Below are 17,383 nucleotides of genomic sequence, written 5' to 3'. Positions count from 1 at the left end.
AAGTCAGAAAACTTACTAAATTTATGTGCTTAGAGTGCAATGTGCCGTTATGCGTTGAGAACTGTTTCAAAATTTATCACGATAAAAAAATATATTAAGTGATACATATTTACGGTGACATAATAACAGAAAAATTATTTCATTATTTTTGTAAATTTAAGTGTAGTTATTTTTTATTATATGAACCTTTTTAAGTGTGTCAATATTTCATGTATCCAGTCAAACGCGACATCGCACCCATAAATCAACCACTTACATCGCACCACAGTTGAAGAGCTCTACTCCGGTATGTTTATAAGCATGTGTATCGTTATCTTTGAAATATAAACATGGCCGCCCGGGTATACCGTATCAGATTACGAATATTATATACTTCGAATTTTTATCAAGTCTCATTGATGTTCGGATTGTTTATTTATACTTGAAAAGATAATTCAAGACATAAGCGACGTATTTTTTAAAACAAATTTTAAAATCCTTGCGTGATTATTGTTTAAAGTCATAAATTAGATTGATGATAAATAGCCCCGCGTGTGAACGAAGTGATACAAATTAATGACGCATAGAAAAGGTTAATGGAAACAAAATAGGAATTTTATTACATAATACGTTAAATAAGTCGTCGACAAGTAAAACCCACTCTAAAATTGTTCAGAAATCGTATATCGAAAACCGATTGTAACACTCTGAATACAACTTTTATGCTAAATATCAAAATAATTATACATTATTTTTTGATATTTAGCGAAAAACATTAATAATTTATTTATTTTAAATTTACTTCAAGCACTTTTTGTTAATGCATCAGAATCAGCAGAAATTTCTAGAGCGGGTTTTGCAAGTAGACCACTAAATGCATTATCTGGATAACTGCTCTGCTCATTTGACAAGACAAATATCACCAATATTGAATAAGTAAGTAACCACCACGCCGTTTTCCGCAGGAGTAGGCAGAAAGTACATCCACACAACTCTGTAGTATAGTAGAAGTCTTCTAGTATATTGACTGTTGTAATGACCTGACCCTAGTATTTAAGAAGTACATAAACATACTTTATGATAAGCAATATGAACAATGATAATAACCTAAGTTGGTGTGCGTCTACAATGATAATATTGTAAAATCATTTATCTTAATAAAAATGGCTGCAGTTAATCCTTTAATAACACGGATTCGGTTTGCTTTATCTCAATATCTAATGACAGCTGAAAAGGCTTTTTTGTAAGATTCGCTAGCTAGACAAGATGGAAATATTTTAATTGCAAAAATGAAAAAAAATGCATTTTGATTAGAAAATTAGACAAAGGTGAATTGAAAGTCCATAGTAATATTGCACAACAAAGGAACCTGAATTGAGAGGCAGTTAGGAACTTGGTTGAAGTAACGTGCTGTCCACAAACGCCAAAAAGCTGTACCTCAGAAAAACGAAACACTGAAGAAAATAAAATTTTTGATCAAAATGTATTTTTTGCTCTAAATTGATAAATTGTTTCTATATTACAAACTAGCTGTACCCTGGCACGCGTTGCTATGGCTCAGTCTGTCTGTGCAGGTAGAGAAATAATAGCGCATGTTGCTTTTACGTCCAACACATGGCGCTGTTTAATAAAAAAACACGTTTGTCCAACAGATGGCATTGTTTTCCAAAAAAAGCATGTTTTTACCTGTCACAGGTGACCTCTATATAATATAGGTATATAAAAATACTTGCATATTCAAATGCAATATTGTGTCAAAATCTCAAAGCAATCGACGAAGAACTTTGAGAAATTTAAGATTTTGAACAAACGTACATTTACATTTTTATTTTATTTATTTATTTTTTATATATTCAATAATATTGTTATTGGGTTTATAAAAACAGTTTATTTTTAAACAAGTTCTGCTGTGTAATTATTATTACGCGTGACAGCTGTTTCGCCCTCTAAACAGTTTGATAATGCCTTCGGAGGGCGAAACAGCTGTCACGTAATAATTACACAGCAGAACTTGTTTAAAATTAAACTGTTTTTATAAACCCAATAACAATATTATTGAATACATAAAAAATTAAAATTAAAATGGAGTTCTACAAATTAAACTTATAATAAAAAAATAAAATAAAAAAATTAACATTTTTATTTATATAGATAAATTTACAGTTTTTAGTAAGATAATTAAATTGCCATTTTAAAATAATATTTAACCACCATTTCTTACCTGAACTTGAAAACTACACACTGCCTACACAGGTTATTGATTAAAGCTCACCATTGGTTAAGTTCATAAATGCATTCACCATAAAATGATAGAAATTAAAATGTAAAATGACCAACCTTGGCGCGTGTGCTTTGGAAGATTCTGCTTCGACGGAGTTTCACTTGTCGGACGCCTGAAACACAATTTAATAATTCACTGTCAAACAAACTACAATAGAACGGGATATAAAAAAATCTGAGTCCTTATTTTTCTTTTTTTAATTTCAAAATTCGTTAATATGTAATTCGAAATTTATTTAGAAAATTTGTGTTTGTATCAAAATTTTATTTCGTAAATCTGAATATGACAGCCGTGCCGGTAAGCCGAATTTTGGTTTTTCAAATTTACTCCACCCCAGTCGCGACGGTAATCAGTTGCTAATTTGCGATATACAAGAAAATATGTTGTATTTTTACGAATTTACTTAGAATATCTACCTGAATTCGCTGAATCTGCTGAAATTGACTTTGGACCATTTTTTAAACATATTTTTACATTTCGAATAATGTGGAAATAAGTCCCGTGGATTTCAAATTCACGGGGTTCTTCTGTATAGAGACATCTTGGGATCAATTGTCACATTTTATGAAATGATTAATAATAATAATTGGATAATTTGTATTGCAGCGTTATTGTGAAAAATCACCTCAAGGCCGTACATATTATAGTCCATAACAGGAAATAGCAGAATTGATCCCCCGTGATAAGAGTAAATTGTTGGACAAGAGTGGAGATTCGTAAATATTTGTAGTTGGCAGTATCAGAATGAGTTATTTTTCTGATTCATTCTTCTGTAAAACGGCTTGTATGTGGAATAAACTACTAAACGGCGTTATTAATCCAGGCATCTTCAAGACCTAGATTTACAAATCCCTTCGACAACACACATTGCCTAATCGGGTGGTATTCAAGTTTGCATGGCCCTATAACAAACAGAGCCATGGGATCTCTTATGGGGTGACATAGAAGATTTTTATATTTTATTTTTATTTATGTATTTACAAACAAACCGTTTCAAGTATAAACAATAAACATTCACATATATATTACGAATGACAAAAAAAAAAACATTATAAAGAAATACAATATATTATAAACAAGTAAAGAAATACAGTTTTCGCATAATTATAATATTCAAAACAATAAAATAAACTATGGATAAATAATTTTCACAAAATAAAAATATTTTAAGTTATTTTGTATATTATATGATTTCAAGTTAAAGTTGAAAATGTCTACATCTCTAGAGGCATTGTGAGTTTTACAGATAAGTCCTATTAAGGCGATGCCATACGTAGTAATTCAAAATCATGTGTTTTTGGTTTGAAAATTTGGTCGCCTAGAAATGCTTCAGATGCTTTAATTAAATACTGCGAGTAGAATACATCTTGACCTTTCAAATAATCGAGTATTTTTTATATAAATCTTTTTATAAGCCCAGAAAAAAATAATGTATAGGCCTATGAAAACTGCTTTAAAGTTCAAAATCTCCTACTTACGAACCCATTTTTGGTTATGATTTTATTGTATAATGTGGCAAATTAAGTTATTTATAAAATGATCGGAAAAAAATTAAATATTTATGCCTGAACATCCACAAAATAAAATAAAAGGCACTTTTTAGCCAAGTTTTTTTCTTGCATAAATAAAAACAGGCGGATGGTGTTAAGCGGGAATTTAAACCTTATCGCCATCTACATAAGGGTTGTTATTGATAGCGGCTCAATTTAAAATATTACACGACGTAGTGCATCGCCTTAAAGAGTTTTGCGCATATTGCAGGGTTGTATTCTAAATAAGTCATTCGATTATGTGTTTCGTTCGGGGCAAGAAAATGCAATCTTTTCTAACAGATATATGACGAATCAACAAGACAATTCATAATTTTGTATAAGTAGGCGGCATCAAAGGTTTTCTTAAAAAATCTTCTTTTGTGGCACCATTTTAACTAAAAATAATAAGTGAGTATTATTTTTAACAGTTTTTTCGCCACTGAGAAGAAAAATAAACTTGTGGTAACATTTTGTGCAGATATAATTCTAGACGAATCCTACCTTGAGCCAGATTCTCCCAAATCCAAAGAGTGCACACTATCAGCCGCCGAATGCTGCATCACATTCTGCGTAGTCAGCGGGGAAGTGGCTCCCGCGGCCCCGCTCCCACTGGCCCCGCCGCTACTGGCCGAGCCACTGGCGCCTCCGTTACTGGAGTTGGGTAGGGGCCCACTGGGGGCAGAGGGGCTGCTGAGGGAGGGGGGCGGCTGGTGGAGGGTGGCCTGGACCTGCTGGGTGGGCTGGATCTGGGCATACGTCTCGGAGCCGCTGGCGTAGAGCTGGTTGGAGGGCTCCTCTATCGCGGCGTACATCTCGTCTGGAAGGAGAATCGAGGCATAGAATATAGAGAACGTTCGTGGCAGAGCAATATGTATGTAGCGAGTACCTACCATCGCTGGCCACATTCAGATCCCAACATTAGCAACATCAGCGACTATTATGTAACATTTGTTACATAAAGTCAATGGCAATCCATCACTGCGTAAATCATATTCAGCCACTTTATTTTATTTTATTTTTATTTTTATTTTATTTTATTTGGGAAACAAACAGTTATACAAATATATTTTAATACAAATCATTTTTACCAAGTTGCATAAACCAGTAAAGTTTCCACAGAAGATTCATTGGTAGAAAAACATATGAATATAAATAATACAATACAATATAAATACTAACTAGTAGAAAAGGAAAATCTCCAAAAAAATAAAAAGACTACAGATTCAACCCATACAAAAACAATACACACACTAACACTACTAAGTTTCCCGCAACGATCGAACGCTACTCTCTTAGGAATGCTATGAATCCTGCGAGGCTCGTGTTAAACACATCGATATTTGTGCATAATCTATTAAAGGTGCTACAGCTTCTTCTTATAAATACATTTTCAAGATAATTAGTATTGCTCTTAGGAATATAAAATGTGTCCGGAGATCGAGTTACTCTTAATGGACATCTGAAATGAATATTTTGTAAAAGGTATGGGCTATCAATAAAATAGTGGATTATCTTATATAGCATTACTAGGTCTCTGATATCTCGGCGTTGATCAAGAGTTTTAAAGTTCATGGACACATTGTTTTCATCATTTCGCATGCGATAAGAGACATATTTCAAAAACTTTTTCTGAACTCTTTCTATGTTTGATTTATATGTAGAATTATGAGGGTTCCACACTGTTGATGCATACTCTAGGTGGCTTCGGACGTAAGATATGTAGAGAATCGAGAGAAAAAAAAAACGGCGATGATTTTACCCGAATGGAAGGCAATTGAGATGCGCGGTGTTAATATTTTCGTTTATATTAACTAACCCATGTAGGTTTGTTACCGCCGTCGAATGGCATTGCAGGATGACTTACGCGATGACGTTACATATGTGTGATAAGGTGATGGATTGACGTTGATGATTAAGAACTAATAACGAGGTGTGTGGTTCCTTCTAATTAATTTATATCTATGGTTTCGGTGTGTGGCGCCTCCAGTATTTACTCAATTAACTATTGTGCATTGGTTAGATTGCCAAACTTGGAATTTTTGACACACTTCGGCTGCCACACCTGGGCTCTGAAGACAACCTGAGCAGTTAAAAAATGAAGATTCCTTAAATGACAGCCGAGAGCATTAGACCATCTCTGGACTGGTCATTTTATATAACATCTTCTTTCTGTTGTAAGAACACCCCATCCGTTTCAGAGCAGTAGTGAAGAATTTTACAATTCAGTTTATTTGTTTGTTGTTGTCTAATCTTGCAGTAACAATGTCTTCAAATGGCCAAACTTCTCCTTGTGATCAGCTGACAAGCATAGCAACCTGACAGTTGTGTCTTCCTGTTGATCACAATTTGTTCATAAACTGAACCAGACCTAGAATCGGCTTGATGACGAGTTTGGTTGCCAATAAAGTAACATAATATACCTGAGTCATCAGAGACAGTTGCGTAATGTGGCTGAGCTGGCTGTCGACTGTTGGCGATGTTGGCTCTAATTGTACTAAGCGGCTCCCGCACACTGATGCTTGTGTACCCCTCTGGAAAGACAACAAATTATAGGTTGGTGAAATTTATCCTGACAACATCTAACAGGTATATGTAAAACATAATTTTAAATAAGTCAGGAGATATGCCAAACGCTTGCCCATCATCTGTACACGGTTGATATTTGCCACTGGAGTGCAAGTCGTTTTCAAGACTTAATCTTGTGTTCAGAATTTTGGCTATGAAATGATTTGCCAGCTTATTGGGATCTTTCAGTTTTCACGAGGGACAATGGGGACAATCCCAACCAAATGTTCCCGAAACCTTCTAAAAGAAAAACACAATTGATGCTATGTGTACACCAAAATGAATGAATGCTTTAAATATGAAAGCAATTAACATTTGCAGAAACATGGATCCTTTTCAAGCGACAGACGTCCGCTCCGCTCCATGTCTTGGAGGTTATAGTAACAAGCTTAGCGACGCGAATCCACAATCAGAATCCTTTAATGTATTTCTCCACATGATGATGTGTCCTTTTAAATATTTGGGTACATTCTTTGCGTTTATTTCTCAATTGTAGGCAATCTGCGGACCCGCACATGTGCACTTGTATATGAATTTCAAACAGCTCGGGGACAGATCCTTGAATACCCCTTGTGACTAATAATATTGCACCGTTTGATTCAGTTCAAATAAAATTATGTAGTTTCGCAGACTTGTTCAAAGATAATCTTGCAAGATATTGCATTATTTTTATTAAACTGTATTATAAATTGGTATACTATACATATGGAGATTTTAATATATTTTGTATTTAGACATCTAATCAGGTGCAAAACTTGTCCTTAAACATTTTTGTTTACGAAATTTTATATCATATTCTCTGGGTAGTGACATTTCAACACAGAACACGTAAAAATGTTAGTTCCTACCATCAAACTCCTACCTTTCCTTAACCTTTTGAACGCGTTAATTTGCTCCGTTTTATCTATACCCGTATGCGGTACATATTTTCAAATACCTATGCACGCAATTAAATGTCAAATTATAGCATTCTGGCATGATTTATTGGACTATATAGACAGAACAGATTATTCTCCACAATATGATAACAAATCCTCGTGTCAACACTCTTGGATGTTTATAAAAACAAATCATAAAATTTCATACAAAGATGTACCGTTTTGAATGTGGTCCCGCCATTCACTCGGCATGTGTGTACTTAGGTGATAGACACAAGTGGAACACCATGAGCAATTATCATTTTTTGTTATGAAAACTTTTTCTAAAACTGGACACTTAAATTTTATGTCACTTAATATAATAACAAAATTGAACTAACACCATCCGTTGACATAATTGTAAACTATGGCACTCGAAGGCGCAAAGAGGCTCACTTGATTATCGATGTTTTTAAATGAAATACAATTTTATTTTCGAGAAATTCTTGTAGATGTCAGCATCGTGATAGTTCTACGAATGTTCAAGCGAGCGGGAAATAAATTTATGTCAAAAGACCGCTGGAATATCGGCATTCAAAGTTTCCGTATCAACTGTTGATACAGCCGCGTGTGAGTATGGACTTTTTGCCGTAACAACAGTTGATACGGCCGCGTGCAAAGAGTTAAACAGACACCCGCACAACATATCCATTTATAATTTCATTACTCAGTAAAGCAGCTTTTTCATTGTCCCCTTTTCGGCTTGGACAGTCTTATTTATATTTAATAGAGCCTTAAAAAACTTACTGGTCGAATCCACCGAATCCCCGCTGAAATGCTGCTGTTGTGGCTGCGCAGGGTTCAGCAAAGGGGGCGCTTGCGTGGGGGCTGGGGGTGCCGTCGGGGGCGCCGAGGCGGGAGGTGGGGGCTGTGCAGGGGCCTGCGCCACCACCGGCGGTGTCATGTAAGGCAGGTCACGGCTGGAGGACACCTGGCCACTAATGGCCACGCTAGCTGTGATTATTACCTCTGGAACATGAACAGATTAAATTGAGACAATTGGATTGATATATATGGTGTAAATTCGTAGTACGAGTGGGAAACTGGTAAATCTAAATCACATTTGGAGTCGATTTTGTAGTAAAACTTTTTTCAATTTCACCTTTCGTTTTCGAGTAAATCAAGTCTGAAGTTGTAATTTTTTAGATTAAATTTAAAAAAAAAAAAACGGTCGCCAGGGGTTGATATCGGCTCTTGAATGTCTTAGAAGCGTAGACCTGGCTCCAAAAGTTTTTTTTAAACCCTATAGTTGCCGAAAAAAGGGAAAAATTTAAAAAGAAATTATCAGATTGAAAAACAAAACACGTTTTTTGGGTTCTCTGTGTATATAGATTCCACAGAAGTGATTTTTGGACCACAAAATAGATTATTTCGGAAAGTTTCAAAGATTATCAAATTAAACTTTAAACTTAGTTAGTTCTTTAGTAATGCCACAACACTTTTTAACCTGCCCGGGGGAATGATCCTAATAAGAATATTTTGACTGTCCTAAAACGGGAATTCCTCCTAGTTGGGCAGTCAAAGTATTTTTATGTATATATAAATGTGTCATTGTATCATCACCTGTACTAAATAAAAAAAAAAAAAAAAAATAAAAAATAAAATAAAATAAGAAAGTTCAAATAAAAACAATGATTTAAATATCAAAAATAATCTTTAACGAACCTTTAAACGGCCACCACCTTGAACCGAAAATGAAACGCACAAACAAATTTACAGACAGATGAAATGCAAAACGGTTGAGTTAAAACAGGAATAACTAAGTTCGATCCAACTGCTTTAGCAAGGCGATATTGTTGCAATAATACATACCGGGGCTAGATTGAGATTCCTCTGCTGATCCTCCGAGCAGCGGAAGGGTTCCACTGGCATTCCCCAAAGGTACTTCATTCGCTACAGCCACTTCATCCCTAGAAAGAATTATTTTACATTTTAAACTAGCGGAATTGACAGCAACGGTATTTATTTATTTATCGATCAATTTTATATGGTCAATGAATGGTTAAAACACATCAAGGGCGCTAAACAAGGATAAAAGATGTCTTCAAATAAAAGTTATACTGAGGTTTGATTGTATCAAACTCTCGTCACATTCGTCAATCTGCCATTTTGTATTTTCGACATTCAAATAGTCCCCTTTAAACTTTTTCGATCAATTTCAGATTCAACATTTCAGACAACATGACCGTTATGCTTTCCAATTGATCACAACTTAATCAAAAGCTGAAATGGGTTGACCCGTTCAAATGTCAATGATTTAAAATGGCACTGATCGACGATTTGATGGTCATCTAATGTGATGAGACAAACACCCCAACTCTCTGAACAAAGTTTTTATGGAAATTCCTTGCCAGTAAGGTATTGCTGTCAAAAATTTCCATATTGTCAAGATTGCACAAGATCGTTTTGTATTGCCTATTTCTGTCGACGTATTGCCCTGTCTCGCCAGTGAATTCGTTTGGCTACCGGCATAACGAGAATATAGCCAGCCCAAATCTATTTCCTTCTCACTTTGCATAGTGCTTCTCTTTTCTTTCATCTACCCACTCTCGAAATTGTCATAATTTAATATTACTAAACTGGCTGAAGTGTACACGGCGTTGCTCAAATTTTCTCTACTTTCTATAAATATAATATGCATGTATTATATATATATAAACCTTCTGGAAGAAATTCTCTAAATGATAGTGAAAACCCTACTACTAGAGTACGGTTATAATCAATCAAACGATAATCATACAATTTTTATTACTGAATAAGATTATTATATACAGGGTGATAAGGGACGTACTTGACCTACTTTAACTTTTGTTACTTAGAAAAGTGATTCCTGAAATTATTTGGAGTAAAAAAATGTACACGAAATTTTGGAATCCGGTGACTTTTAAATTTAATTTTTTTCAAAACCAAGAAATAAAAATTCTTTCACATGTCGTCACTGGGCACTCAGCCTAGTAACCGACCAACCCTTCACCCCGATCCTAACTGTCCAATACAAATTTTTCAATCGAAAATGTCACCGGATTACAAAATTTCGTTTGCATTTTTTACTCAAAGTAATGTCTGGAATCACTGGTTAAAATAAGTCAAATACGTACCTTAAGACACTGTATATATTAATTTTATTCAGTAACCAAAATTGTATGATTATCGTTTGAGTAAAAAGTAGGTATGAAATAAAATACTAAAAGAGCGCAATTTTCCACCTGAGAAATGACAGATTGTAAAAATGTGTACATTGCTTGCTTCATTTGCATCGAGAGAATGCTTTTAAAACAGCATTCTTTTGATAAGCTAAGAAACAAATTCTGTTAAATTATCATAAATAAAGCATTAAAAAACATCTGAAAAATATTATGGAACACATCACTTTTTCCCAGCTGTCATTTTAAAACACATAAAGTAATTGGATATAGTTATGCAGAAAGCATCCAACCCGTAAAGTTAGGAATAGACAGAGCTGCCCATAAGGGCGAGGGGAGTAAACCAAGTGCGCGGAGTAGGGGGAGTGGTGTGGGCCTTTCAATGATTTGTCAATAAATGAATCTGACAGTATACAGTTACTTCGCGTTTTAATATCACCATTTAGTTTGCGAAAATAAAAACTGCTTACGAAATAGTCCTTTTTACAATGGTGAGGAAATTGCTGGAAGTGTAAAAAAAACTTAACTACAAATTTCAAATCAGGTGAACGAAAGTTCGGGCTTGTTTCCAAAACTGAATATTTAGTTACACTTTTAGTTAGAAACTTTTACAAAAGCCTCACTACGCAAGTCGATTTGAACGCGGTTCCGTTTTTTAACTGTTTTTACAAACATTCCGATCCTATGCAGAAAATTTCAACAGTGGACTACCTGACTTTACTTTTCTGAGCAGTTTCTGGTAATTTTAATGAGTATTTTAATGTTCAACATATAACTGATGGTGTGCAAAAAATATAGTCATGTAGTTTGTTTCCAGCTTGTGGAAATGATACCCGGATTTTTATAATAATTAATTGAAAATGTTGAAAATATTTAATAAAATATGACTAGAAATAGAGCAAAAATCTCTCAACAAATGCTTAAGTTCCATTTAAAGATACACTGTGATTTTTTAATACTTACATATTAAATGACGGAACAAAACGGATTTTTTAATAATTTTCGGAGCTATGCGATTTTTTTTCTATCGAAGGAATTTCATATAATTACAGTTTCTGTTTTACAAATGTATAGATTTTTTCTTCAAAAATAATATTATTTTTTTTAGAAACCTAAATCTCCAAATAGTATAAAACAAAGTGGCTATCTGCATCTGTTTGTTTATGCGCTTAGTTCTTCTAAACTACGCAACGGATTTTGATAGGGTTTTCACTATCATTTAAAGAATTTCTTCCGGAAGGTTTATATATATATATAATGCAGAAAGTAGAGAAAACGATGTTTTGTAGTCAAGTTGTAAATTTTTTTTTTCTGGTGCTTACATTTTTAACGCTGTCTAAACCTTATGAGATACATCAAAATAATGTACTACGGAATTGTATATGTTAAAAAGGCCCACAGAAAAGTCTACCGCGGCATGTGTCTATCTATTAACCTTTCCTTATCTGTGGTGTGTATTTACTACACATTGTTTCTAATAACTGTAATAACTCTATAAATATAATAAATTCTGGTTTCAGATTTTAGGTATTCCTCCGTTATACATTTATGCACTGAATTAAAAAATAATATTTTATGTAGTTTTCAAATTCAATTAAAAATCAGAGATTTTTGTTAAAAATCGGGAACAAATACACCAATACAATCAACCGTGTGACAATGCTTCGCGAAGAGAGTGCGAGGAAATGACACGCTCTTGATTTCCCGCTTTAGTTCGCTATGCGGGAACATGAGAAATCCACACGTCCGCAGTTGTATTTTGATTTAGACCATCGATACCTACGACCGCATAGCTGTGTGTTTGCAGTCCAGCGCCTGTTGTGCCAACCGGCCGTTAGTCGGTCGCGGACCGTCGTTAGATGTGGACCCCTCGCATGTTTTTTTAGCATTTGCCGATGGTTTTTTCATTTTTTCATCAATTAAATTACAATTATTATCACTTTTGATATAAAATATAATAATCATAAGCGATTAGCTATGAATATTCATATTTTTCCGATATTAAATGGCTTATTTAGAGATGTGTATTGACTACACAGCACCGGAACGCGTGGATTTTTTTGGCACAGTAGAATTCGGAATGTGGGGGCTTAACTAACAAGATAATATTATTTGCCATCTCAACACAGGCGTTACACACCTAGTGAGATGGGCAATGCGTCACTATTGTAACTAAATGTAATATTAAAATTAAAAAAATATATATAACTTAGAATCGGTGAAATTTTTAGGTTTATTTTTTTCTTTCTGCATAACTACGTCCAATTTTGATATGCATTTCAACGTTTGATCAAATGTTTAGGATGAAAAGGATTATAGTTTTACCTTAGACTTCCATCTTGCAGTCTGGCGTAGGCATGTTCATACGGGTGATCAGATCTTCTAGTGGTCACAGGAGAATTGTGCTCCGATATTATACCTGGAATGCATAAATAACACTGTTACAAAACTATCACAATACATTGACTTGAAGTTTGGTAAAACCCTTCAAGCCGCAAACTGAAAACTTTACGGCAGACAATAAAATTGAATATTTACGGATTCGTCAAACTAATTAAAACTCTTGAAGTTTATATGAGTGTGGCAATTTATTTTTCAAAATTACAATGTAAAATATTGCAATTCTATTTGAGGGTTGAGCAATTCCATCTACGGTTTTCTTAAAAAACCTAAAAAATAATATGCATAAATTTACTTCTAGGGGAAAAGGAAGGTGGGGAAGTACCTATCTATACAGATCTGGTCACCAAACACGGCCAAAGCCATTTTAAGCAACATTTCAATTCTTTTGAGAGAATTTTCCACTCTGGAACGTGCCGCAAATATCCCATATACAGGGTTTTCCAAAAAGAGGTGTTACTTTGAATAGCCCGCTATTTCGGTAGATGTTACTTTTGAAGCTGTCATTTTTCTGTTTGGTGCGGTTTATGGTCCGGCGGAGTCATTGGACCTTACTTTTTCGAAAATGAGGCTGGAGCAACAGTTACGGTGAATGGATCGCTATTGAGAGATAATTAATGATTTTTTATGGCCGGAATTGGATGGTATTGATCTGGACAACGTTTACTTTCAACAAGACGGCGCTACGTGCCACACAACCAACGAAACCATTGATCTTTTACGATTGATTATCAAAATAACACCTCTTATTGGAAAACCCTGTATTATTTTAAATTAATAAATTACGAAAATCTAAGCACGCCAGGACTTGGAATCACCAGAGTGGAAGATACACTCAGTATCGCCCTGGTGTAAGACCACCATTCGGAATTGAAATTTGGAGACCAGATCTGAATAGCGAGGTACTTTCTCACCATCCTCTGCCGCATCTCCATCCCCTCCCGCCTACCTTTAGCCTCACAACATATACTCACTCTCACTGGCTCCAGACGTTGGGGAGCAGTTGGGATTCTTATAAAGCACAAAAATTTTATTTTCATTTTGGTGGGCTGAAGAATTTAAAATAGTTTGATTGAAATAATGACAATACATATATGTATCATAAAAATATTTTGTTAATCTAACATGGATTATGTTTTAATGATTAATTAATTGATTACATAAACTACAAACAAATCAGAGACTTTGATTTTTAGAATGTGATTTATCTCAGACATAAAGATGGTTTATGAACTCAATTAAATATATATTAATTGTGTGGTACATATTGTTATTTTGAATAGGGATTAGGGATACTTACGCTCAATATTTTGATAACGTAATTAACATTTAATTTAATGGTATATTGAGTGATGTTTTTCTTAAAGACACTGTTAGAGGTCGGTGAATTTGAGCGTATTTTTGTTTTGCAATAAAATCCAAATAGATTGAATATTTCTGAATGTATCCGAAAAATAAAAACTGTTTTTGAAAGATGATGAAATAAGCATTCAAATTTTAATGTTACAAATAAAAGTATAATTTTTAATGAAAACATTAAAAAGTTTAAAAAATGGCTCAAATTACTGATAATGAAAAAACACACTTTTATTAGACAAATCTATAATATAAAATAAAGTCCCTATCCGCGTTTGTCTGTTTGTGCGCTTAGTTCTTCTTAGCGACGCAACGGGTTTTTAAAAGGTTTTTATTATCAATTAGAGAATTTCTTCCGGAAGGTTTATGTATACAATACATGTAGATTATATTTATAGAAAGTAGAGAATAGTCAATGTTTTGTAATCAACCCGAAAAAAAATATTTTCGGACACTTACATTGATAACGCTGGCTAAACCTTAACCACTCATAACATTAGAACGTCAAAAGACGTAAATATGATAATAGCGGTCAAGACATTAGAACGTCTTTTCACGTAAACGCGCGAGATTTTACAAAAATCGATTTATTTCCATCACTAGTATACGGATTGCCATGATTTAAAAAACAGAGTATCGATAATGAATAACGCTACGCGTCTGTATTCAAGAATATCTATGGAATGTAGAGGTGCATTATCTAAGTCGATTGGATCTGTCATCTTGTTCGTTCATAATTTATTGCGTTTCTAAATAATTTATTAAAAATATTTTAGTTTGGACGGTTAATATTTTGAGGTGACTAATAGTTTTTAATTATATTTCTTCAATATATAAAGTGTTATTTCTTTATGATACTCAGAAAAAAGTACATTTTTCACAGCTTTGAAATAATGGTCAGCGATTTTTACATATTTTTGACGTTTTCAGAAAATGTATATTTAGAAACGCAAATATTTACGTATAACAATACAATACGATAGTGAATTTCATAATCTTTCCAAAACATCTTTTAGAATGAGACTACGTTTCCCAAAACGTGAGTTATGAAGCTTTTAACAAAACTCGTAAATATCACAAAAATTTTCACGTTTTGACAGATCGCAAAGGAACACAAAGTAAATAATAGTCTTTGTCCGAGAGGTTAAGGGATACATCAAAATAATGTACTACAGAATTGTATATCTTAAAAAGGCCTACAGAAAAGTCTGTGATGGTATACGTCTATCTCCTAAGGATAAACACAGCAAGACCGGGTAGACGTCCGCTAGCGTATTATAAAAATTATTGTCATCTCAGATTTTTTGTCATTTCATATTATAAAATTTATAAAAAATTCAAAGTTTCATTAATTTTAATGTGATGAAAGTACTGAATAGGATAGATTTTTTGAGGAGAGGAAGGAGTGAACATGGGTCTTGAAGAGACCCATGTTGTAGGAGGGAGGAAACACAGAGGCTGGCAAATCATTCGGCAGCTGAACTATTGAATTCAAGAATGGTGCCAAAGGGATCAATGACGCTAGTTCCTCAGAGCATCATCCATTGAGATCCCGGGAGAACAAAGATAGCATCCTGACGCTTGTGTTCTAAAGATTGGAATGCATTTGTTAAGAAAAGGGAATCTATCAAACGCACGGCCTGTTTCTGGAAGTCTTTTGGGGTTCTAGACTATTGGCTGCCGAATTCAACAATGGAATGCACTTGCCACTTGTACAGGGTCAGTTGTGTACTATTATAACAGTTTGACCACTTAATGCTTTTGAACGAGCGGTGTTCGCCGACGGCGCGTGTATCGTACCGCGACAACCCGAACACTGCTCACGTCTTTTGACTTGTATAAACAAACGAACTACGCTCGCCAGATTTTTTTATTGTTTTTATTTTTTATTACAGTTTTGTTTTATTTTTTTGAATGTGATTATTTTTTTTTACATTTTTTATTGCTTCTGTTTTGTTTTTTTTTTTTGAACTGGTCAATTTTAAATTATGTTAACTCTTTATAAAAAATAAAATAACCTGATGTTTTTAGTTTCATTTTTGTTAAAAAAAAAACCGAGTATTTAGTGGTTAACAATGAAAACGATTTTGACACTTATTGAGGTATATCCCAGAATGGAGTGTCAGGGTATGACATAAAAGTAGACAGAATGAATCTGGGACATCCCAGAAAGATTGAGTATGATTTTGTGAAATTTATTGTGATATCTACTTATCAATATTAATCCACGGATGAAATAATTAAACTTATAGATTAACTAATCAAATAGTGGTGGGTCGACATCACTTAATTAACAACCAACGGTCTAATTAATGCAGCTATTAAATTTTACAAACATCAAACATTAGAAACAGATGGGTAAGGACCAATATTTTTATTGCACAATGGAAAGTTACACACTGCAAAATATGTGGCACAATGGAATTAAGTGAAGGCAAAATAAAGTTAAGTAAAATTATCTACACAAGTGTTAAATGTGTTCAATGTATTTTAGCAATTCAACATTATTAAACTATAAAAGGGTTGTCTAGAAATTCTTTTTTGAAAACCATTTTTGGAAATTCGCAATAAAATATTTTCCCCATAAAAAACAAACAGTACTAGTAGATAAAAATGATTAGGCATTATCATTACACCAACATCACTTCAAATTATTTCTATACTAGCGCAGACCTGTGAAAAATCACAGGATACGCAATTAAATTTTACTCATTTATATACATTTAAAAAAACTAAAAAGGTATTCAACAAATAATCTTGCCTAATAAACGGTGCTCAAAAATCTCTTTTTTTACTTGATTGTGTACATTGGCTTTGAGAAACAGAAAGAGTTCTTCCCTAAAGTTTTATAAGCGGTCGATTTCCGCATGTCAAGTGTGGATCACAATTGATTTACTCACTTTGATCTGATTACTTTGATCCGATCACATTGATCCGATCACTTTGATCCGATCACTTTGATCCGAACACTTTGATCTGTTCACTTGATTCAACACATTAATCTGATCACTTTGATCCGATCACTTTGATCAGATCACTTTGATCCGATCACTTTGATCCGGTCACTTTGATCCGATCACTTTGATCCGATCACTTTGATCCGATCACTTTGATCCGATCACTTTGATCCGATCACTTTGATCCCATCCCTTTGTTCCGATCACTTTGATTCAATCACTTTGATCCGATAATTTTGATCCGATCACTTTG

The 17,383-nt window shown here is 33.9% G+C and overlaps 1 protein-coding gene across 3 annotated transcripts in view; it reads right to left on the bottom strand.

The window, feature by feature from the left end:
- LOC149418140 (uncharacterized) overlaps positions 1-17,383 on the bottom strand; it is a 34,841-nt gene that overhangs the window by 5,005 nt on the left and 12,453 nt on the right. For all 3 annotated transcript variants that reach the window (XM_089639682.1, XM_089639683.1, XM_089639681.1), the window contains 6 exons: positions 12,743-12,836; positions 9,087-9,184; positions 8,022-8,243; positions 6,213-6,323; positions 4,294-4,609; positions 2,317-2,372 (listed from right to left, as the gene is read on the bottom strand). In XM_089639682.1, the coding sequence (XP_089495808.1) occupies positions 2,317-2,372; positions 4,294-4,609; positions 6,213-6,323; positions 8,022-8,243; positions 9,087-9,184; positions 12,743-12,836 (897 nt within the window). The remainder of the gene's footprint in view (positions 1-2,316; positions 2,373-4,293; positions 4,610-6,212; positions 6,324-8,021; positions 8,244-9,086; positions 9,185-12,742; positions 12,837-17,383) is intronic.

This window comes from Hesperophylax consimilis, chromosome 14 (assembly GCF_061612785.1).
Source record: "Hesperophylax consimilis isolate HC1 chromosome 14, BYU_Hcon_1.0, whole genome shotgun sequence".
Lineage (NCBI taxonomy): Eukaryota > Metazoa > Arthropoda > Insecta > Trichoptera > Limnephilidae > Hesperophylax > Hesperophylax consimilis.
The sequence above is the reverse complement of the archived record's forward strand: the minus strand, read 5'-3'. Positions and strand labels throughout refer to the sequence as shown.